The 22,871-nt window shown below is 46.5% G+C and overlaps 2 protein-coding genes across 3 annotated transcripts; one reads left to right on the top strand and one right to left on the bottom strand.

The window, feature by feature from the left end:
* The first annotated feature begins 6,056 nt into the window (after nucleotides 1-6,056).
* On the top strand, nucleotides 6,057-16,739 carry lpxn (leupaxin). Of its 2 annotated transcripts, XM_035522055.2 has the most exons (9): nucleotides 6,057-6,297; nucleotides 7,137-7,261; nucleotides 7,508-7,560; nucleotides 8,107-8,206; nucleotides 8,420-8,692; nucleotides 10,998-11,171; nucleotides 11,360-11,441; nucleotides 15,958-16,106; nucleotides 16,322-16,739. In XM_035522055.2, the coding sequence occupies exons 1-9, from the start codon at nucleotides 6,285-6,287 to the stop codon at nucleotides 16,586-16,588; spliced, it is 1,236 nt and encodes a 411-aa protein (XP_035377948.1). In that variant the 5' UTR covers nucleotides 6,057-6,284; the 3' UTR covers nucleotides 16,589-16,739. The 2 variants fall into 2 exon arrangements, with proteins under 2 accessions (XP_035377948.1, XP_081563984.1); XM_081707858.1 differs by lacking the exon at nucleotides 7,137-7,261 and having other exon boundaries at nucleotides 6,058-6,297.
* LOC145653761 (uncharacterized) lies at nucleotides 11,455-15,948 on the bottom strand. Its single transcript, XM_081707859.1, has 2 exons — nucleotides 13,377-15,948; nucleotides 11,455-13,117 (listed from the first exon to the last, which is right to left on the bottom strand). The coding sequence occupies exon 1, from the start codon at nucleotides 14,641-14,643 to the stop codon at nucleotides 13,603-13,605; it is 1,041 nt and encodes a 346-aa protein (XP_081563985.1). The 5' UTR covers nucleotides 14,644-15,948; the 3' UTR covers nucleotides 11,455-13,117; nucleotides 13,377-13,602.
* Nucleotides 16,740-22,871: the final 6,132 nt, after the last annotated feature.

Here is a 22,871-nt window from a genome sequence, read left to right as displayed (position 1 = left end):
GACAGTAGGTACCTAAACATAAAACACGAAGACTATAACTAATTGGAAATGCTAAAATGAAACTACGGCGAGAGACAGGCTAAGCTAATTAAACCAAACAAATGCACATAATTGAGCAACATCAAATGTAACTAAACTACAGTGGAGAGGCACACAGCGTATAGGACTTGTGCTCAGGACTTGTGAGGTAGTGTACAGGACTTGCTTTAAGGCACTGCACTGGAGAAGCCCTAGAGCATCCGAACCCCTGAAGCATTTGTGATGAGATGACTTATGAATGCAGGAATAATGGGGCGTTTACTGTTTTTTTTTTTTGTTTTTTTTTGTATTTCCTTCTGTTCCCTGCAGCCTAGTTGTTGCTTTTAGTCTAGTTAATAGAACAGGAAGTTGCTACAAAGCAGAGTCATTCTGAGGAGATGAGGAGTCTCCAGGTTCCCAGCAATTCCTTCACACACTACGCCTCAGAGACTGTCTGTGAGTAACTGACTTTCATACTGAGTTATGTTAGATGCTGTGTTCAGCACTTTGCAACAGTATAGTAAATTTTGTATTGAATTTTAATGGGGTTGTAACATTAGCCTAACTCATTTATACCATGTTCATTTACGCACTGACATTTTCTGTTTTTTTCAGATTTATAAAACAAAACCTTTTGCTTCAGTAAAGAGATTAAGAAAAGTCAAACCTTGGTATTTATTGGGGAATGGTAGCCATTCACTAGCTGTTTGGCTGTGTAGCAGGAACGCACCATGAGGACAGCACAGCATTCCTCAGAGACGTTGGTCCAGATTCACACAATAACATCTCATGGTTGCTGCACATCCGTGATGCGAATCTCCAGTTCCACCACATCCCAAAGATGCTTTACTGGACTGAGATCAGGTGACTTTTGCGTCTCTTTGTGTACAGTGAACTCATTGTCATGAGTCACCACCACTACCTCCAAAACAAGCCTAGAGCATTGGTACAAGGCAGGATGGATCCATGCTTTCATGTTGTTCACACCAAATTCCGACCCCACTACCAAAATTTCACAGCAGAATTCAAGACTCATCAGACCGGGCAACATTTTTTTTCTGTCTTCGCTCATTGAATTTTAGTGAGCCTGTGTGAAATGTGGCCTTAGTTTCCTGTCCTCAGCTGACAGGATTGGCACACAAACGGTATGTGGTCTACTGCTGTAGCCCATCTGCTTCAACATGTTGTGTGTTCAGAGATGCTCTTCTATGTACCTAGGTTGTAACGTGTGGTTATTTGAGTTACTGTTGCCTTTCTATCAGCTTGAACCAGTCCAGTTATTCTCCTCTGACATCTGGCATCAACAAAGCATTTTTGCCCAGAGAACTGCCAGTCACTGGATATTTTGGGACCATTCTGTCTAAAACTAGAGTCACAGCTCTGGCTGCCTACCTACAGAGGTACACAAGAGAAGTAGAAGCCAGGAGAATAAACAGGATGTTCTCCCATGAGTTATCCAGTTTGAGTTCTCTCAGTGGCAGGATAACAGCATGAGAACAGACCCGCTAATGCTGGAGACTGAACAATAATGCTGGAGACTGGAAAGTCTTATGGGAGAAGGAGGCATCACACAACACCCAGTGGTTAGAGAACCTGAGAGCTGACCACACAACCTCCCTGAACAGGACCCAGGAACTGTCACACTAGCAGATATCCAAGAAAGGGTCTCAGGTGTGACAAGCTGGACAGCTCCAGGCCCTGTCGTGGTCCACGCCTACTGGCTGAAGAAGCTGACTGCTCTCCATGAGCGCCTGGCAGCACAAATGAACCAGCTGCTAACAGATGGAACCCACCCTGAATGATTAACTGAAGGCCAAACACTTGCGATCTTGAAGGACCTCCAGAAAGGGGCAGTTCCATCCAACTACCAGCCGATAACCTGCCTCTGTACAACATGGAAGCTCCTGTCACTGCCATCACTCTGGCTAAGAGGAGTAGACATATGGTTCAATACATGAGAAGAAAGGCATTGGCAAGAACACCAGAGGAGCCAAACACCAGCTACTGGTGGATAAAACAGTCACTCAAGAGTGTAAGACCAGACAGACCAACCTTTGGATTGACTACATTTAGCTGATACTTTTATCCAAAGCAACTTACAGTTATGACAACTTGAGCAACTGAGGGTTAAGGGTCATGCTTAGGCACCCAACAGTGAACTGGCAGTGGTGGGGCTTGAACCAGCAAACCTCCAATTACAAGTCAACTACCTTAACCACTGAGCTACCACCACAAGAAAGCTGGTGATTCAATGGTCTACACATGGATCCTGGAATGCTTGAGGCTGTATAACATCAACAGAACTCTAAGAGCCTTCATCAAGAACACAGTGGGGCTGTGGAAGACAACACTAGAGGTCAACCTCAGACCAATAACATAAGTCACCATCAGTTTTGGGATTTACCAAGGAGATGCCTTGTCCCAACTGCTGTTCTGCATCAGCCTGAACCCCCTCAGTGAAATCATCACCAAGAGTGGCTACAAATACCGGCTACAGAATGGAGCAACTGTTAGCTACTTCCTCTCCATGGATGCCATCACGTTGCATGCCAGAGACTCACTAATCTCACCAGAATATACATCAACGACAAGGAGAGGAAAAGTAGATAGAAGTGAGGGAATCATGTTACCAGAAGGCAACATAGCATATGTTGAGGGCAACTACAAGAACCTTGGAATCCCACAGGTAAATAGGAACCATGAAGAAGCCACAAGGATAGCAGCTACAGCCAAATACCTACAAAGAGTGAGACACATCCTAAGAAATTGGCTGAACGGGAAGCACAAGATCCAGGCTATCGACACCTACAGGCTATCAACACCTACAGGCTATCAACATCAGTCATCAGACCCCCCACTAGCATAATAATCTGGCAAAAGGAGGAGATAGAAGCCATTGACATCAAGACAAGGAAACTCCTCACAATGCACGGAGGGTTTTATCCCAAATCCAGCACTCGGAGATCGGACACTAAGAGGAAGAAGGGGGGCCGAAGACTAGGGAACGTCAGAGCCACTATCCAGGATGAAACAACCAAGATCCAGGAGTATGTCAGGATGATGGACCCAAGTGATAAAGTGTTTAGTGAGAACCTCAGACAGCAAAAACCCAAGGGTGGGTAGTAATGAGGAGGAACAGAAACCATCATGGGAGGATAAACCCTTGCATTGTATGTACCACTGGCAAATAGTGGATGTGGCTGATCCACTGGATCCTACTGGATTGAAAAGGCTGTATTGGGATACAGCATGGAGGCACTAATCATGACAGCACAGGAACAAGCTCTGAATAACAGATCAACATAGGCTGTGATCTACCACACGAGGCAGGACCCCAGATACAGGCTGTACAAAGACACCTCTGAGACAATCCAGAACATAACAGCAGGATGCAAGATGCCATCAGGCAGAGTGCACATGGAACGCCATAACCAAGTGGCTGGTATAGTATACAGAAACATCTGTGCTGAGTATGGGCTGGAATTCCAAGGTCTAAATGGGATACACCACCAAAGGGGGTGGAAAATGACTAAGCTAAGATCCTGTAGGATTTCCAGGCACAGACAGAGAAGATGGTAATGGCTAACTAATCAGACATAGTAGTGAAGGACAAACCTGCAGAAGAGGACTGTAGTGACAGATTTGGTGATCCTGAGTGATAACAACATCAGGCCAAAAAAAAGGTCACCACCTGGATTTAACTAAGCAAATAGGTAAGAACTTCCCATTGGACAATTACTGCATGGATGATTATGTTTCAGCTGGCAACAAGTTATTTAACCCTAACTGATGCAGTGAGTAGCTTCTCATTTGTTAAACAACCATGTTGAAAGATATCCTGTGGTCGTGGAAAAGATGTTAATCTGTTTCAGAAGGGTCAAATTATTGGCATGCATCAAGCAGAGAAAACATCTAAGGAGATTGCTGAAACTACTGAAATTGGGTTAAGAACTGTCCAAAGCATTATTAAAAAATGGAAGGACAGTGAAGAAACATCATCTTTGAGGGAGGAATGTGGTCGGAAGAAAATCTTGAATGATTGTGATTGGCGATCACTTAAACGTGTGGTGAAATCAAATCGTAGAAAAACAACAGTAGAACTGTTTAATATGTAGATATGTAGATATGTTTAATAGTGAAAGTAAGAGCATTTCCACATGCACAATGTGATGGGAACTCAAAGGATTGGGACTAAACAGCCTTAAGAAAACCACTTGTCAGTGAGGCTAACCGGCAAAAACGGCTTCAGTTTGCTAGGGAGCATAAAGATTGGACTCTGGAGCGATGAAAGAAGGTCATGTGGTCTGATGAGTCCAGATTTACCCTGTTCCAGAGTGATGGGCACATCAGGGTAAGAAGAGAGGTGGCTGAAGTGATGCACCCATCATGCCTAGTGCCTACCGTACAAGCCTGTGGGGGCAGTGCTATGATCTGGGGTTGCTGCAGTTGGTCAGGTCTACGTTCAGCAATGTTATGTGCCCAAAGAATGAGGTCAGCTAATTACTGAATATACTGAATATAATGAATATACTGAACGACCAGGTTATTCCATCAATGGATTTTTTCTTCCCTGATAGCACGGGCATATTCCAAGATGACAATGCCAGGATTCATCAGGCTCAAATTGTGAAAGAGTGGTTCAGGGAGCATGAGACATCATTTTCACACATGGATTGGCCACTACAGAGTCCAGACCTGAACCCCATTGAGAATCTTTGGGATGTGCTGGAGAAGAATTTGCACAGTGGTCCAAATCTCCCATCATCAATACAAGATCTTGGAGAAAAATGAATGCAACTCTGGACAGAAATAAATGTTGTGACATTGCAGAAGCTTGTGGAAACGATGCCACAGCGAATGCATGCCGTAATCAAAGCTAAAGGCACTCCAACGAAATATTAGAGTGTGTGACCTTTTTTTTGGCCAGGCAGTGGATATATACAGTGAGAGAGCGAGAGAGCGAGCGAGAGAGAGAGAGCATTTGAGTCTTTATTGTCATTATACATGAAAATTAAAAGCAAAATTTCTTTGACAGCCTTCCCAAAGCAGCAAAAAACACAAAATATGCAGCAAAATACAGAAAATACAAATTACATAGTTGGCAGAATGTGCAGAAATAAAGTACATTTAATGGTATTGATATTTGCAATATAAATGACAATTTGACATAAATGGCAGGTGGTCAGTAGTCAAGGTTGCACTGTGAGTTACAACTGAGTAGGTCGCAGTGTAAACAAACTCAGTGCGAGCAGCAGAAGTGCCAGAATGTAGTGTGAACAGTTAAACAACACTAAACATGGCCGTGCAATTACTCTGTACCAGAGGTGCTATACACAGTCTGGATAATAGTTACGTAATACACACACGATGCAGGGTGTAATATTCAAAGTGCAAGTTGATGGTCTGTGGGGGTTTTGGCAATAAAAGTGCAAGGTGATTAGTCTGGGGTGGGGTGGGGTGGGGTGGGGTGGGGGTGTGTGATCAGTGGGGTGTTAAGTATGCCACAGCTTTTGGAAAAAAACACTTCACTTTGCAGAAGGCAGCACACGGAAGAGGCGGTGACCTGGGTGTGTGTCCCTGCTGATGCAGTGAGCCATCATCCTCCGGCAGCAGGGATACACATTGTCCAGGTTGGGGAGGTCCGTCCCAATGTTCCGCTCTGCTGTCCTCTCTGCACCTGTGCAGCTGGAGGACACACAAGCACCCTCTGGGAGAGGACACCCTCCATGGTGCTGTGGTATATACACCAAATCCTCCCCACTCACACTCCCAAATTCAGACCTGCTCACTCTAAATAAACACCCATGTTAAGGCCAACGTTTACCAAATAAATAAAAAGCAATTCATATTTAATGATGCAATAAACAAACAAGTCATGAAGTAAATAAACCACAACATCCATGTCACGGTACGCCCCCCGCCCCCCCCCCCAAACGTCTCCTCGTGTGTGTGTGTGTGTGTGTGTGTGTTTGTCAATGTGTCTCATACCTTCTCCTCATTGTGTCATTAGTACACGTGTATAAATGGCTATCGTTTACGTGTCTGTGTTCTCTGCGTTTAAACCCAATAGCGACTCGTCATCACATCCTGCTTAACCTCTTCATCACAATCCATTTGCTCTGAAAGTGTGAAAAAGGGAAGTTTCTTAAGGGTAAAAGTTGTAAGAAGGATGAACTAGTGAGGTAACAGGAAAAGGAAGCTTCACTTTTGAGGCAGAGGGTACACGCTGCGATCAGATTACACCGACTGTCCAGAGGCCCGTCGCCATGGATGAACTCGGTAAGCCAGTTACACTCTTACCTCACAAGTTATTTTAGGGGACAGCAGTGATTCTTCATTAATTCAGTCATTTGTGTTATAAAATCATGAATTGTATTCTGCTGTGTAGATATGAGATGCACCTCAGAAGAGACAGAAACCGAGATCTTATCAAACTCACATCTGTTCGCCTTAGATTTCTAAAGGTTTTTTAAATGTATTACCAAAATTATATTTCTCTAAAAATACAATAATAAAATAGTTTTAGTACAGTCAAGTTTTCTATGTATAATTTGATTAAAATTAGTAAAAAAAAAAGTTTAAATAAAAACGTAGACAATTCTTTAGATGAAGAAAATAACTGCCATTAGCACTTTCTCATGGTGTTCACATTTTCAAATTTTTGTAAGTGTGCTGAACACCAGGAATGACACACAATTCAATATCAGTCCTGAGCATTAAAGTTGCTGTTTGCAGTGTAAATAAGCTCTGTTTTGTTGGAGGTTCATGGTAAGGGATTGGAGGTGAGGTGATCAGGATGTCACGGGGAAGTGAGCAATTGAGCAGTACGTCCCTAGCAACCATCTCCCTGTGTCAGCGGATTAAACATGAGATCTGACATTTAGGGTGTTTTATTTGTCTCACTTCCGTTGCGATGGTTGCAGTGTTGAAAACCTACTTCCTCTTTAGTGCGAATGTGGGACGACACCAGAGATGAATTCAGTATGGCCCAAAACAGACCTGATACACGAAATGTAATCAGAGAATTACGCCTCACGACACACACAGTACATCTAGGAAGCATGGAGGTGCGGCGTGTGTGTGGCTCCGGATGTGATGAGGGAGCTGCTGTGTTACAGATGAGCTGCTCCAGGAGCTGGGCCTGAGCATAACGAAAAACAGCACCCCCCCTACATCAGGTCCCCCCCAAAGCCTCGCCCTCAACATCTCGCACAGGGACGAGCCGGGAAACGTGTCATCACAGGTGACGAAAAAGCCATCATCCCAAACAGAGAGAGACCCCTTCACTCATTCATAGATTCTTAGAACTTATAACTGCCCCCAAAAAGCTTCAATCACTCTGAATGGAAACAAACAGGGACTATATAGCTTTAACATCTCCACAACACTAACATACTTCAAACCAGACACCAGCTAACATTTTCAGCATTTGCGCTTCGTTTAGGAGTGAAACATGCCTTTAATTATGCTTTTTTATATGCCCACACAGATTCAGACCTCTGGCACTGAATCAGGGCAGAAGGATTCTGAAGATGTGTACAGGTAGGACCCCTTCTTGACTAACTCCACCAGGCTGGTGTCTGTGTTTCGTGGTCTGTTTTCCTGTTTGGTCTATCGATGCATTACACAAAGGCTAGACGGTCCTTCATATACCTACATCACATCAACATCCTTAACCACACTGACTGTTTACACAATCAGTCCCTGATAATGGCAATAACAAATTTATGACAGGTAAAAATTTAGTGAGAGCTCAAAGGTTAATGAGAGGTCAAAGGTTTATGAGTGGTCTTCTGTAGTCCACTTGCATAATTCTCCTTCTTGCATTTTAGGCATTTGGAGTAATGTTAATATGACCTGAGAGACACGTTAGCTGAATGAGGTAGCTGGCGTTCCAGTCAGATGGACACCTAAATCAAAATACACCAAAGAGGTTTCATTTCTTTCCGATGTGTGAGGAGGCATAAGTTATCCAGTTAACCTGCTGAAGGTATTCGGCCATAGCAATAAGCCCCAGAGTCAGGAGCAGTGGTAGGGTCTGCGTCTGGGGTACATGCTGGCTATGATCATTCCCTCCCATTTCCTCAGTCAGCTGCCTGCTCCAGTGGAGGCTGGTTTTATGAGTCCAGGAACAGCGACACGGGAGCTGGACTCCATTATGAATGAGCTCCTGGGTCTGGGTCTTGAGGTGAGTCACACTGTTTAGATGGCAACTACAAACATTGGGTCTGCACATGTAGCTCATTTTTTTGCTTGAAATTGTTGCACATACTACATACAAACACTAGAGGGCAGCGCATGCTCACTGGTGTTCTGCAATTAAAGGACGCTTTTGAAAAAATGCAGTTTCTTTAAATGCTGTGATATTAGTATTGAAAACATTTTGCATGTCTGCCCACAGCTCCCAGACCAGACACAGTCGACACACCAGCCACAAGTTACCCAAAACTCAAACAAGGATGCAACAAAGCCAGAAGGGAATAAAAAACCTTCTGGAGGAGACCAAGCAGCAGAAAACATTGCTGTAAGCAAAGAGCAGGACGTTCCGGCAGGAAAGAACATGGATGCTATCGACAGCCTGCTGGGAACACTCAGCTCGGACATGGAGAAGATGGGGGTCCGCACGGAGGCCAAAGGGCACTGTGCCTCGTGTGGAAAGTGCATCGCTGGGAAGGTACATTGCCAGACAGTGGTCACAAATGCCACATGGACTCACACCTAACAGACAGAAAACTGAGAGACAAAAAAATGTTAGCATGGAAATGTAGATAAGTAGATACACATGGTTGCAAATACAAGCATATGTGCACAAATGGTAGAAACATTTGACCTTTTGCATTGAGGATGAAGGCATGTGGGGACTCTAATCACCACTCATGTATTGTTGTCTTACCAGAGAGAAAGAGAGAGAGAAAGAGAGAGAGAGAGAGAGAGAGAGAGAGAGAGAGAAAGAGAGAGAGAGAGAGAGAGAGAGAGAGAGAGAGCCCAGATGCCCAATTCATGGAGCTCTACCGGCCTGCTGAGTTTATTTCTAGCCCTAACTTAACTCACCTGAATGAGTTAATCAGGAACGACTGTCGGCGCTGTTGATCTCATCTCCAGAGCAATGTTGGGGTCCACTGTACCATTTAATGGCGCTTAATGAAATGTCTATCCAGTCTAGTATATATGTATATCTAGAATACAGAAACATAAAGCAGAGCTTTTTAATCCAGTCCCAGGGGATGTGCTTGTCCAGGCCAAATTTTTGTTGTGTTCCTCATAAAACTAAACTGGGAAATGAGAGCTGAAGAGCTCTTGATTACCTGAGCAAGACTCATTTGGCCAGAGGAACAGAGTAGATATGTGAACTGGCCTCCAAGGAACAGAAAGGGAACCTGTGACAGGCATCACACAAAACACAGACTTCACAAATTAAAAGATAACTAAGAGCTGGAATTCAGTCTAAGTTTGTCTGTAGCCATGGTAGCGGTACAAAAAACAACAACAACAACAAAAATCACTTTCTCCTGATTCAAGCACCCAGCACACTCCATGAAAAGCCCCATACACAGCACTTCACTAACCCCAGTATCTCAGTCTGCGTTAACCCTTCACTAACCCCAGCATCTCAGTCTGTGTTAACCCTTCACTAACCCCAGCATCTCAGTCTGCGTTAACCCTTCACTAACCCCAGCATCTCAGTCTGCGTTAACCCTTCACTAACCCCAGCATCTCAGTCTGCGTTAACCCTTCACTAACCCCAGCATCTCAGTCTGCGTTAACCCTTCACTAACCCCAGCATCTCAGTCTGCGTTAACCCTTCACTAACCCCAGTGTGTCAGTCTGCGTTAACCCTTCACTAACCCCAGCATCTCAGTCCATGTTAACCCTTCACTAACCCCAGTGTGTCAGTCTGCGTTAACCCTTCACTAACCCCAGTGTGTCAGTCTGCGTTAACCCTTCACTAACCCCAGTGTGTCAGTCTGCGTTAACCCTTCACTAACCCCAGTGTGTCAGTCTGCGTTAACCCTTCACTAACCCCAGCGTGTCAGTCCGCGTTAACCCTTCACTAACCCCAGCGTGTCAGTCCGCGTTAACCCTTCACTAACCCCAGCGTGTCAGTCCGCGTTAACCCTTCACTAACCCCAGCGTGTCAGTCCGTGTTAACCCTTCACTAACCCCAGCGTGTCAGTCCGTGTTAACCCTTCACTAACCCCAGCGTGTCAGTCCGTGTTAACCCTTCACTAACCCCAGCGTGTCAGTCTGTGTTAACCCTTCACTAACCCCAGCGTGTCAGTCTGTTAACCCTTCACTAACCCCAGCATGTCAGTCTGTGTTAACCCTTCACTAACCCCAGCGTGTCAGTCCGTGTTAACCCTTCACTAACCCCAGCGTGTCAGTCCGTGTTAACCCTTCACTAACCCCAGCGTGTCAGTCCGTGTTAACCCTTCACTAACCCCAGCGTGTCAGTCCGTGTTAACCCTTCACTAACCCCAGCGTGTCAGTCCGTGTTAACCCTTCACTAACCCCAGCGTGTCAGTCTGTGTTAACCCTTCACTAACCCCAGCGTGTCAGTCTGTGTTAACCCTTCACTAACCCCAGCGTGTCAGTCTGTGTTAACCCTTCACTAACCCCAGTGTGTCAGTCTGTGTTAACCCTTCACTAACCCCAGCGTGTCAGTCTGTGTTAACCCTTCACTAACCCCAGCGTGTCAGTCTGTGTTAACCCTTCACTAACCCCAGCGTGTCAGTCTGTGTTAACCCTTCACTAACCCCAGCGTGTCAATCCGTGTTAACCCTTCACTAACCCCAGCGTGTCAATCCGTGTTAACTCTTCACTAACCCCAGCGTGTCAATCCGTGTTAACACTTCACTAACCCCAACATGTCAGTCTTTAACCCTTCACTAACCCTAGTGTGTCAGTCTGTGTTAACCCTTCACTAACCCCAGCATGTCAGTCTGTGTTAACCCTTCACGCCCTGCTTCTCTACCCTGTAGATGATCACAGCTCTGGGGAAGGTCTGGCACCCAGAGCACTTTGTGTGTGTGGTGTGTAAGGAGGAACTGGGCTCTGGAGGTTTCTTTGAGAGGGACGGAAAACAGTACTGCGAGGCGGACTACCAGAGCCTCTTCTCCCCACGCTGCGCCTACTGCCAGGGGCCCATTCTACAGGTAACACACCTGATCCACACCTGAACCTGGGGAAACATTCTCCTTGTCCAGGGAACACGTTACATGCCAGTGTCTGTGACACACTACGCACAGTGTTTCTGATACAGCTGGTGTTGGTGTGTCTAACATTTCTCCTGTGATGAGCTGATTGTGTGTGTGTGTGTGTGTGTGTGTGTGTTTCTCTAAAGAACATCTTGACGGCGATGGACCGCACATGGCACCCAGAACATTTCTTCTGTACCCACTGTGGGGAACTGTTTGGAGCAGAGGGTGAGAAGAACAACACACCACTGCACAACACAACACACCACTGCACAACACAACACACCACTGCACAACACAACACACCACAGCACAACACAACACACCACTGCACAACACACCACAGCACAACATAACACAAAACTGGAAAAACACTGCACGAGACAACAACCCACTGCACAACACTGCACAACAAATCAGAATACAACGTTACACAATAGACCACTGCACAACACAACACTGCACAATACAAAAGAGAGAAGTCAACACAGCACAACACAAGACAACACAAAACTACACAACACAAATTCTAATTTGAATGTAAAGACTTTCTGTAATTCATTGTACTATAATTCAAACAGTGACGGCTGAATGTTTTTAAACATTTACATTTATGGCATTTAGCAGACGCTTTTATCCAGAGTGACTTAGAAAAGTGCTTTGTCATTTCCTCATAGAACACATCCTAGTACAGTACAGTAGGTTAGAGTCCAATATACCAAAGAATACTGTAGAAATATACGGATCACTGCTGATGCCTAGAAGTACAAAAAATGTCTGCCTTAAACAACGATAAGTGTAATAAACAATAAGTGCTAGAGTTTGTTAAACAACATAATAAACAATACCCTACAATAAGTACTAAATTAGTCGGTTAATAAGGGAGCAGTGTCAGTTGTCCTTTAAATATTCTACAAATAGATGGTCTTCAGTCTGCGATTGAAGACTGCAAGGGACTCTGCTGTCCAGACAGCAAGTGGAAGTTCATTCCACCATCTTGTAACCAGGACAGAGAATAGTCTCCATGCTTGTCCCCATGAGACCTGAAGCCTGGTGTTTCAAGCTGAGCTGTACTTGAGATTTGAAGTACTCGAAGTACGGATCAGGCTTTGACTATTGACCATTTGTAGGCGAGCATCAAAGTTTTAAATCTGATGCATGCAGCTACTGAAAGCCAATGAAGGTAGCGCAGCAGTGGAGTAACATGTGTGAACTTCAGAAGATTGAAGACCAGTTGTGCTGCTGCATTCTGGAAAAGTTGTAGAGGTTTGATGGCTCTTAGAGGAAGACCAGCAAGTACTGAGTTGCAGTAGTCTAGCACAAGAAACTGTACAAGCACCTGGGCAGCTTCCTGCAAGAAAAAGGGCCAAATCCTTTGTATGTTACAAAGGATCACTCTGCAAGACCAGGTCAGATTTGAAACATGAGTTGAGAACGACAACTGGTTGTTCAAAGTTAAGCCCAGGCTACCGGCAGCTTTGGATGGTGACACCAGGGAGTTCTTGAAGGAAACAGTGAGGCCATGGTAAGGGTTGGGAGTACCTGGGATGAACAGAAGCTCAGTTTTACTGGGGTTGAGCTTCAAGTGGTGGGCTGTCATCCATGACACAATGTCGGTCAAGCCTGCTGAGATACATCTGGAGACCTGCATGTCAGAGGGTGGAAAAGAAATAAATAATTGAGTGTCATCAGCATAGCAGTGGTAGGAGAAACCATGAGAAGATATTACATCACCAAGAGAATGAGTATACAAAGAGAAGAGAAGGAGGCCTAATACTGAGCCTTGTGGGACACCAGTGAAGAGTCTACACGGTTTGGATGTGGATCCTCTCTATGCTACCTGACAGGACCATCCCTCCAGATAGGACTGAAACCATCTCCAAGCAGAGCCAGTCACACCAAGCCTGGAGAGAACAGAGAGAAGAATGTTGTGGTTCACTGTGTCAAAGGATGCCGTAAGGTCTAGAAGAATCAAAGCAGATGACATTTTGGCAGCTTTAGAAGCATGACGTTTCTCCATCATTGCTGTGAAGGCTGTTTCTGTAGAATATGCCGGTTTGTAGCCAGACTGATTGGGATCATGCAGATGGGGTTGGGTTCTGGGTGAGAAAAAGATTGTAAACTGCTCATTCGAGGGCTTTTGAGAGGAAAGACAGGTGATACCGGTCTGTAGGTGGTAACGCTGGAGCCGTCGAGTGTGGCCTTCTTGAGGATTGGTACCACCCTGGAGGTTTGGAATGCAGTAGGCACGCATCCAGAAGATAAGAAGTTGTTGATGATGACAGAGATGAAAGAAAGCAGATCTCTTGCAATTGTCTGGAACAGAGCAGAAGGAATTGGATCCAGCGGACATGTAGTCGGATTGCTGGAAGTCAGGAGCTGAAGAATTTCATCTGTGGAGAGAGGAGAAAAAGAAGTCAGAGAGTTGGATGTTGGGGAATGTTGGTTGGAGGAGTGAGAACAGAGGAAAAGGACTGGAGGATTGCTGCAACCTTCTCCTCAAAGAAGGTGATGAAATCCTCCGGAGTAAGAGATGAGGAAGGAGGGGGAGGGGAGGATTGAGGAGAGAAGAAAAAATAGTGAAGAGCTTATGTGGATCAGATGATGATGATTCTAATTTCTCCCTGTAGTAGGATGACTTTGCAGATATTATTTCCAGTGAGAACTTGGAAAGGAGAGACTTGTATGAGCTGAGGTCTGAATCTACGCGAGATTTCCTCCACCACCTCTCTGCAGTCCTTAGTTCTCTCCTGTAGCAGTGAAGTGTTTCTGTTAGCCAGGGGGCAGGCGGGGAGGACTTAGCAGGTCTAGAGGAGAGAGGGCACAGAAGATTCACTGATGAGGAGAGTGTAGAAATGAAAGTATTTGTAACTGTATCCAAAGAGAGAGAAAACAGAGAGTCAGGGTGAGGAAGGGTGGACACAATAGTAGAAGTAAGGGAAGAGGGAGTTATGGAGTGCAGATTGTGACGGAGGGAGGAGGAACATGTTGGAGAGGACTGGATGGAAAGAGAAGGAAGGGAGAGAGAGAAGGATAGAAAGTGATGGTCCGAGAGGTGGAGGGGGGTGACTGTGATGTCCGATGTGGTGTGGGTGAAGATCAGGTCCAGAACATTGCCCGCTTTGTGAGTCAGAGGAGAGTGGTTGAGGGTGAGGTCAAATGCTGTCAACAGTGGAAGGATGCAGGAGAAATGCAGCTTGTCTGATGGAGGGTTGAAGTCACCAAGGAGAATGAGTGGATTTCCTTCAATAGGGAAATGACTCAGGAGGATGTCGAGCTCATCAATGAAGTGATCTGGGGTACCTGGAGGGCGGTAGATGACAATGATAAGAAGTTTAGTGGGGAAAGACACTGTAATGGCATGAAATTCAAAAGAGGAGATGGAAAGTGTAGAGAAGGAAAGTGGAGTGAAACGCCACTCTGGAGACATTAGTAAACCTGTGCCACCACCCCTGCTGAGACGCCTCGGAGAATGTGTGGATGAAAAGGCAGAGGACAGGGCAGCCGGAGTCACTGAGACGCCTCGGAGAATGTGTGGATGAAAAGGCAGAGGACAGGGCAGCCGGAGTCGCTGAGACGCCTCGGAGAATGTGTGGATGAAAAGGCAGAGGACAGGGCAGCCGGAGTCGCTGAGACGCCTCGGAGAATGTGTGGATGAAAAGGCAGAGGACAGGGCAGCCGGAGTCACTGAGACGCCTCGGAGAATGTGTGGATGAAAAGGCAGAGGACAGGGCAGCCGGAGTCACTGAGACGCCTCGGAGAATGTGTGGATGAAAAGGCAGAGGACAGGGCAGCCGGAGTCACTGAGACGCCTCGGAGAATGTGTGGATGAAAAGGCAGAGGACAGGGCAGCCGGAGTCACTGAGACGCCTCGGAGAACGTGTGGATGAAAAGGCAGAGGACAGGGCAGCCGGAGTCACTGAGACGCCTCGGAGAACGTGTGGATGAAAAGGCAGAGTACAGGGCAGCCGGAGTCACTGAGACGCCTCGGAGAACGTGTGGATGAAAAGGCAGAGGACAGGGCAGCCAGTCGCCGAGTTCTCAGGGGAGATCCATGTTTCTGTCAGAGCCAGGAAGTGTAGGAAGCGTAGGGATGCTAATGCTGAGACGCCTCGGAGAATGTGTGGATGAAAAGGCAGAGGACAGGGCAGCCGGAGTCACTGAGACGCCTCGGAGAATGTGTGGATGAAAAGGCAGAGGACAGGACAGCCGGAGTCACTGAGACGCCTCGGAGAATGTGTGGATGAAAAGGCAGAGGACAGGGCAGCCAGTCGCCGAGTTCTCAGGGGAGATCCATGTTTCTGTCAGAGCCAGGAAGTGTAGGAAGCGTAGGGATGCTAATGCTGAGACGCCTCGGAGAATGTGTGGATGAAAAGGCAGAGGACAGGGCAGCCGGAGTCACTGAGACGCCTCGGAGAATGTGTGGATGGAAAGGCAGAGGACAGGGCAGCCGGAGTCACTGAGACGCCTCGGAGAACGTGTGGATGAAAAGGCAGAGGACAGGGCAGCCGGAGTCACTGAGACGCCTCGGAGAATGTGTGGATGAAAAGGCAGAGGACAGGGCAGCCGGAGTCGCCGAGTTCTCTGTTAGAAAAAACACTTTTGACATTTCTATATTTCTGCATAAATTTGACATAAAACTTCATAAACACAAGTTTTAAATGTTGGTCCTTGTTCTTGTGGTTTCTGAGCTGTGATTCTGGTTCTTGTGGTTTCTGAGTGCTGGTTCCTGTTCTTGTGGTAGGTTTTATGGAGCGTGAAGGGAAGCCATACTGCCCTAAGGATTTCTACCGCCTCTTTGCTCCGAAGTGCTCCGGCTGTGGCGAATCTCTGCAGGATAATTACCTGTCTGCTGCCAACGGTACCTGGCACCCAAACTGCTTCGTCTGTGCGGTGAGTGACGTTCCTGTTTCTCACACACTCATACACAGTCTACCTGCACACACTTTGTATTTAAGCAGAGAATTACAAATTGTATTTTAGGAATTTCAATTCTTACAAAATTTGTCTAATCTCTGTCTGTTTGTCTGACTGTCTGTCTGTCTTCCTTTCTCTGTGCCTCTCTGCTGTCTGTGCATACTACCTGTCTCTCTCTCTCGCTGTGTCAGGACTGTCTGAAGCCCTTCACAGATGGCTGTTTCCTGGAGCTGGATGGACGTCCTCTCTGCTCATTGCATTTCCATACTCGGCAGGGCATGCTGTGTGGCACATGCAGCACTCCCATCTTGGGCCGCTGCATCGCTGCTCTCGACCGCAAGTTCCACCCCGAGCACTTTGTCTGCGCCTTCTGTCTGAAGCAGCTCAGTCAGGGAGTGTTTAAGGAACAGGGCGGCAAACCCTACTGCGCCGTCTGTCACAACAAACTATTCCTGTGAGCCAACACCCACTGACCCCACAGCCCACACACCCCAACACCCAGTGACCCCAGAAATAATGGAAGAGACAACCCTTATGTAGAATCCGGAAACAGGGAATACACATTAATAATGTAACATAAAATAAACTTTACATATGTATGAACAACAATGTATATAAATCTTTTTTTTGAACAATGTATAAACTGCAGTTCACTGTAATACATTTTCAACAAACAAAAATCATTTCTAAATAGCTTCAATTGCTGTTTTACACGCCTACCCACCCATACACATATAAACATAAACAAACAAACAAACAAACAACTGAATACTAAGCTTGCCAGTTGATCAGTTAACCTTACAAGCACTCTACTGAGCACAAATTCACATGCTACATGTAGGTGTTTTGGTGGGATTTTGATGGATTTTGTTGTGTGGATGCTGTGTGGAGTCTGGCCCCCAGGGGGCAGCGTCCTCATCTAAACGCTCGCATGCTCAACTTCAAAGAATTGGTCCCTGATTTTCCGTTAAGACCTGACAGCTGCTGAGAGAGGAGAAGTCAGAGGTCAGAGGGGCACGACGTTCATCACAGCATGAAGAGGCATAAAGCACATGAGTCTCCCAGTGATGACATGCACACGCACACGCGCACACACGCACGCACGCGCGCACACACACACACACACACACACACACACACACACACACACACACACACACACACACACACACACACACACACACACACACACACAGACACACAATACACACTTAACCTTAGACACTGAAGACAAAGGTATGCGGCCTACAGCCAGAAACCATCTCCTGCAGGCCAGCGAGAGTGAGAGAGAGAGGGGTAGACAGGGAGAAAGAGAGAGAGATTCAAAAAGAACAGAAAGTGAGGGAGCTTTTGGAAGATTGTGTGTGTGCGTATGTGTGTGTGTGGGGGTGTGTGTGTGAAAGCGCTACATAATACAATATGCAGTTGAGAGGGACGATGAATAATCTTGTCATCACCACATTAGTACTCTCTCCTGTGCACTGTCACCATGCTGCAGCACACAAGAGCTCACTGGCTCAGTCTCTCTCTACCTCCCTGCCTGTCTCTCTCTCTCTCTCTCTCTCTCTCTCTCTCTCTCTCTCTACCTCCCTGCCTCTCTCTCTCTCTCTATCACACTCTCACTCTCTCCCGCGGAGGCTGCAGGCTGTCTGAAACAGGGCAGCTAAGGGCCAGGGTGACGTTTACAACACTGGAGAGGCACTGGGTCATGAAACACGACAGGGTCAAACGGTGAGCTGTCCCTTCCAAAATTCCAAACTTCACCCCCTCTGTGACCCCATTCAGCCATAGGGGTCGCATAATGGTGAAAAATGCCCAACTTGGCATCCCCAGTTAAAAAATAATAAAGGCAATAACTGTCCAATAAGTCATGGCCATGTGGGACCAGTGTGGTACGTTTACCCCGCCCCCAACAAAAGTCAGGGAGTGGTCACAGGGGCCTCGTAAAAGACCAGAGAGATGTAAGAGCAACTGGTGGGGGTTGCCAGATTGATGTACTAGGCATAACATCGAATAAAACCAGTGAATGCAAATGTGACAGAATGTGTTTATGGAGAGTGTGCATTGCAGTGGCCAGGCGTCAGGTGATTTATTGGCTACATCTAACATCACCGCCAGTAAAGTGGGTTCATTCCTGTAACCTCAGCCACAACTGTTAGGTTGATGAGTTTTCGAGGTGCCTGTTGCAACCAGCCACACGTGCAGGGTCACGAAACAGCCAAAATACAGAGGCTAAGTGATGCTGCAATTCTATCAAAAGTTAATACACTGATCAATCATTAATGCTCTAATCAATCATTGTTACTGATCAAGAAATATGATATGAGTGTGTGATTAGTATGGGTTTTGGTGTAAAGTGTCAGGGTAGGGAAGTCTTACTTTTTAAAAACACCACCAAAAACAAATGCATGTCATGTGGTTCTAGGGTAGGTGTGCTTGAGCTGAGAGAAGTTTTAGTGTAGGTGTGTTTGAGCTGAGAGCGGTTCTAGTGTAGGTGTGCTTGAGCCGAGAGCCGTTCTAGTGTAGGTGTGCTTGAGCCGAGAGCCGTTCTAGTGTAGGTGTGTTTGAGCTGAGAGCAGGGCCTGTGCAGACAGCTGCTGGTAATGTGTTATTGTAACTGATCTCATGAAGGAAGCACTCGAAAGACAAACATTAACCTCTCACACCACTGATGACCTGTGAACACTGAAAGGGTTGAAAATGGTCTCACCTCTTGACTCCTGCATGGAAGACCCTGAGCTACAGGTATCTACTAATAAATCTACAGCGACTCTTTAGTACGGACCAACACTGGAAGGTTTCCACAGTTTTTCTCTTTTACAAATGTGACCATGAACATTTCCATGTGCTAAGCAAGTTTTTTTCAAATCCTGTTACTGAGACTGGTTGTGATTTTTGGAAGAAGACGAGAAGTGACAACTTCAGCAGCCCTCTAATTCCACCCTGATGGCGCGGGGTTCCGATTATTAATTAGACGAGCTCATTCATAGATGGAACAGGGAGGAAGTTTGGCAGGCCCCCCGCCGCAGCTCGTGTTTGGTTTGGACTGCTGCCGGCACACGGCAGGTATCTTAGCTGATTAATGACTGCCTGCTCTGTGCACACGGCTTCCTGTAGGCTTTGGCCAAGGTCACTCGTACCTGTCTGGTGGTCGTTACCTCTTTCATTGGACTGTTCCTTTCACTCCTTCCTTTTCTCTCTCTCTTCTCATCTCACTTTCTCCTTTCATCTCAGGCAGTTTCTTTTTTCGTCTCACTTTTTTCCTGTTCCTGTTTTTCTTCCCTTGTTCTTTCTCTCATAGCATAGAAGTAGTCATAGGTTTACTACAGTAATGAACAGATATGAGAGAGAGAGAGAGAGAGAGAGAGAGAGACAGACAGAGACAGAGAGAGAGGGTTTATCAGTTTGGTTCAACATCTCAGCTCTATTTCTGTCCTCAGATTCATCCCAGATTGAAACTCCACTACTGGAAAAACATGGAGCCCCTTAATGGAGCCATAAATGTGTAATAAGTCACTGATTAATTTCACAAGGAAAAACAAAACTCCGGGTCTACATGAAAGGCGTTGCTCTGGAGACGGCACAACTCGGCCCTCCGCGGTCGAGGGAGGACCGGGACTGATCCTCCCCGGTAATAAAGCCTCTCTCATGTTTGAACAGTAAAGCCCTCTGTGTCTGAACACACCTGACCTCTCACTGATCCACGAGCATGGACAACCCGAGTCAGAACGGGAGTCATGGACCCAGAGCAGACTCCCGCTGAGGGTGGTCCAGTCCTGGAACAACCCGTCCCAGGAGTTGTGGGTTCAGAAGGCCGGTAACGAAGTACTGGACTGTGTGCTGATTAACGTCTGAGTACATCACACACAGGGCTGGACGTGCAACACCCATACACAGATGAATAAGACGGCTGAGCTACAACCTGATTTACATGTGGAGAAAACTTGATAAAGATACAACACACACACACACACACACACACACACACACACACACACACACTAAGTGAGGATCTTTCCATACTGTAGAATTTACAGGCTATATTTGCACATGTGGCTGTATGTAATATTCCAGAGTTGTGGATATAATCCCCGACTGTGGTACGGAGCAGTGTGTGTGGGTGGGAAGTAGACGTAGATCCCCTGGGATGAGGAGGGAGGGGTCACAGTTTCACGCTGTGGGGCGTCTTGGCTGGTCCCCACCAGTCAACATGCATTTTAAACAAAACTCGCAAATTTCATTTGAAAACGTAAAAGAGCCAAACAATTTTCCCTTTAGTTACTCAGTTTAAGGTTTGGATTTCACTACAGTACGTACAGTAAAAAATCCCACAAAGACAGTATTTCAAACTCTGCATATGTGTGGTGTGTGTGATGTGTGTGTGGTGTATGCGTGATGTGTGTGTGTGTGTGTGTGTGTGTGTGTGTGTGTGTGTGGTGTATGCGTGATGTGTGTGTGTGTGTGTGTGTGTGTGTGTGTGTGGTGTATGCGTGAAGTGTGTGGTGTTGTCGTGATGTGTGTGTGGTGTATGCGTGATGTGTGTGTGTGTGTGTGTGTGTGTGTGTGTGTGTGTGTTTTACTGTGCCATACCGAGATGAGACGAGTGAAGCTGTAGGACATCTCTGCCTGTGTTTTGGACAGACTGTGTCCTCAGTGTCCATCCTGAATGTGGATGTGGTCCAGCGCCCTCGCTGCGTTCTGACCACTGGGCCAGTTTAAGTTTAGTAATGTCATGAACAGACTGCGCTCACGACTCCCAGCTGCACTGGTGTGAGAGCTCTCTTTCTGGGCTGAGTGTGTGTGTGTTTGAGTTGGCTTAGCTTCAGCTGGGAAGGGTCGGGGGGGGGGGGGGGGGTTAGGCGTCCCGGTGAGCTGATGTGTATGGGATAAGGAACTTTTCTAGTTTAGTCTAACCCTAAACCCTAAACCCTAAACCCTAAACGCCAGTATTAATGTTTTCTAGTTTAGTCTAACCCTAAACGCCAGTATTAATATTTTCTAGTTTAGTCTAACCCTAAACCCTAAACGCCAGTATTAATGTTTTCCCTTTTTTAATTTAAACTGTTCTCGCAGGTTTGTAAGATACTGTGGTATGCGGTCTGGTTAACTTTCCAGGAAATGCTTCATAGGTACTTTATTTCAACTTTCTCTTTGACCCAGACATGTGCAGGTTGAGGCCTAAGCAGACAGCAGAACTGAAAACAGCTTTTGCGTGCGTGCTTGGCGTACGTGCCTCACAGACGCTTCCGAGGGCGACACTGCACACCTCTGCAGGACTAGAATGGGGGAAGGATAATGAGTTAAATTATAGCAGCTTCCTGAGTAAAGCGCAGCCCAGCTCAATGGCAGCTTTGCTCCCGCTGATGTTTTGTGCAGAGAGCGGATTTTTTTCTTCAGGGATAAATCATGCTCTTTCTTTGGTTCTTTATCTCCAAGGCTTTGACTCTCACATGACTGAAAAATGAATCAACGGGTTCTCTCACGGACAACAACCACACACAACTTTTCCCTGCTCAGGTTTCCTGATGCCACGGGATATTCCCTTGTGTCTGAGACCGATTGCAGGTTTTTTTTGTTTTTTTTTGGAGTGGCGCAGAACATCGCGGAAGATACAATTACATTAATCTGGGGATTGATGGGGCTCCTTGACTCCGCCTCCTTTCTCTGTTTGGACGGTTGTCAGGCTCTGAAATGTCTTGCACTTAATAATAATAAAAAGAGGATGTAATCGCTACATTAGCTGGAGGGGTCATAACTTAGGTGACCCTGCGTCTTAAGCACAAACGTTATGTCTACACGTTGGTCAGAGAAACTTGGTGGAGGATACCAGAGATCAAGAGAAGAAAAAGCTACACACACGCACACACACGCACTCACACGCACACCCACTCACATGCACTCAGACACACACACACACACACTCACACACGTATACATGCACATACACACACACACGTATACATGCACCTACACACACACACGTGCATACACACACACGCACTCACATGCGCACCCACTCACACACACACACACGCGCGGCGCGCGCACACACGCACTCACACACACACACTCACACACACACATACACACACACACACACATACATGCACCTACACACACACACACATGTATACATGCAACTACACACACACACACACACACGTATACATGCACCTACACACACACACACACGTATACATGCAGGCATGCACGCACACACACACACATATACACGCGCACACACATGCACACACACACACGCACGCACACACACACGTATACATGCACGCACGCACACACACACGTATACATGCGCACACACACACACGTATACATGCGCGCACACACACACACGTATACATGCGCACACACACACACGTATACATGCACGCACACACACATATACATGCACACACACACACACACACACACACACCCACACACGCACGCACGCACGCACACACACGTATACATGCACGCACGCACACACACGTATACATGCACGCACGCACACACACGTATACATGCACGCACGCACACACACCTATACATGCATGCACGCATGCACACACACACGTATATACACACTCTCACATGCATACACACATATACACATAGACAGACACACACACACATATATGCATAAACACGCATATACATGCACACCACACACACACACATACGCGTAGACACGCATGCACACCCACACATACGCGTAGACACGCATGCACACACACACAC

Source organism: Electrophorus electricus, chromosome 25 (genome assembly GCF_041902795.1).
Source record: "Electrophorus electricus isolate QZ-2024a chromosome 25, ASM4190279v1, whole genome shotgun sequence".
Classification (NCBI taxonomy): domain Eukaryota; kingdom Metazoa; phylum Chordata; class Actinopteri; order Gymnotiformes; family Gymnotidae; genus Electrophorus; species Electrophorus electricus.
Note: the sequence above shows the minus strand (reverse complement) of the source record. Positions and strands in the feature narration are given on the sequence as shown.

Coding starts and splice junctions, on each gene's coding strand:
- lpxn (XM_035522055.2), top strand. Junction 11,172..11,359: donor GCCAGGGGCCCATTCTACAG/GTAACACACCTG, acceptor GTTTCTCTAAAG/AACATCTTGACGGCGATGGA. Junction 16,107..16,321: donor CAAACTGCTTCGTCTGTGCG/GTGAGTGACGTT, acceptor TCGCTGTGTCAG/GACTGTCTGAAGCCCTTCAC.
- LOC145653761 (XM_081707859.1), bottom strand. CDS start 14,643: ATGTCTCCAGAGTGGCGTTTCACTCCACTTTCCTTCTCTACACTTTCC.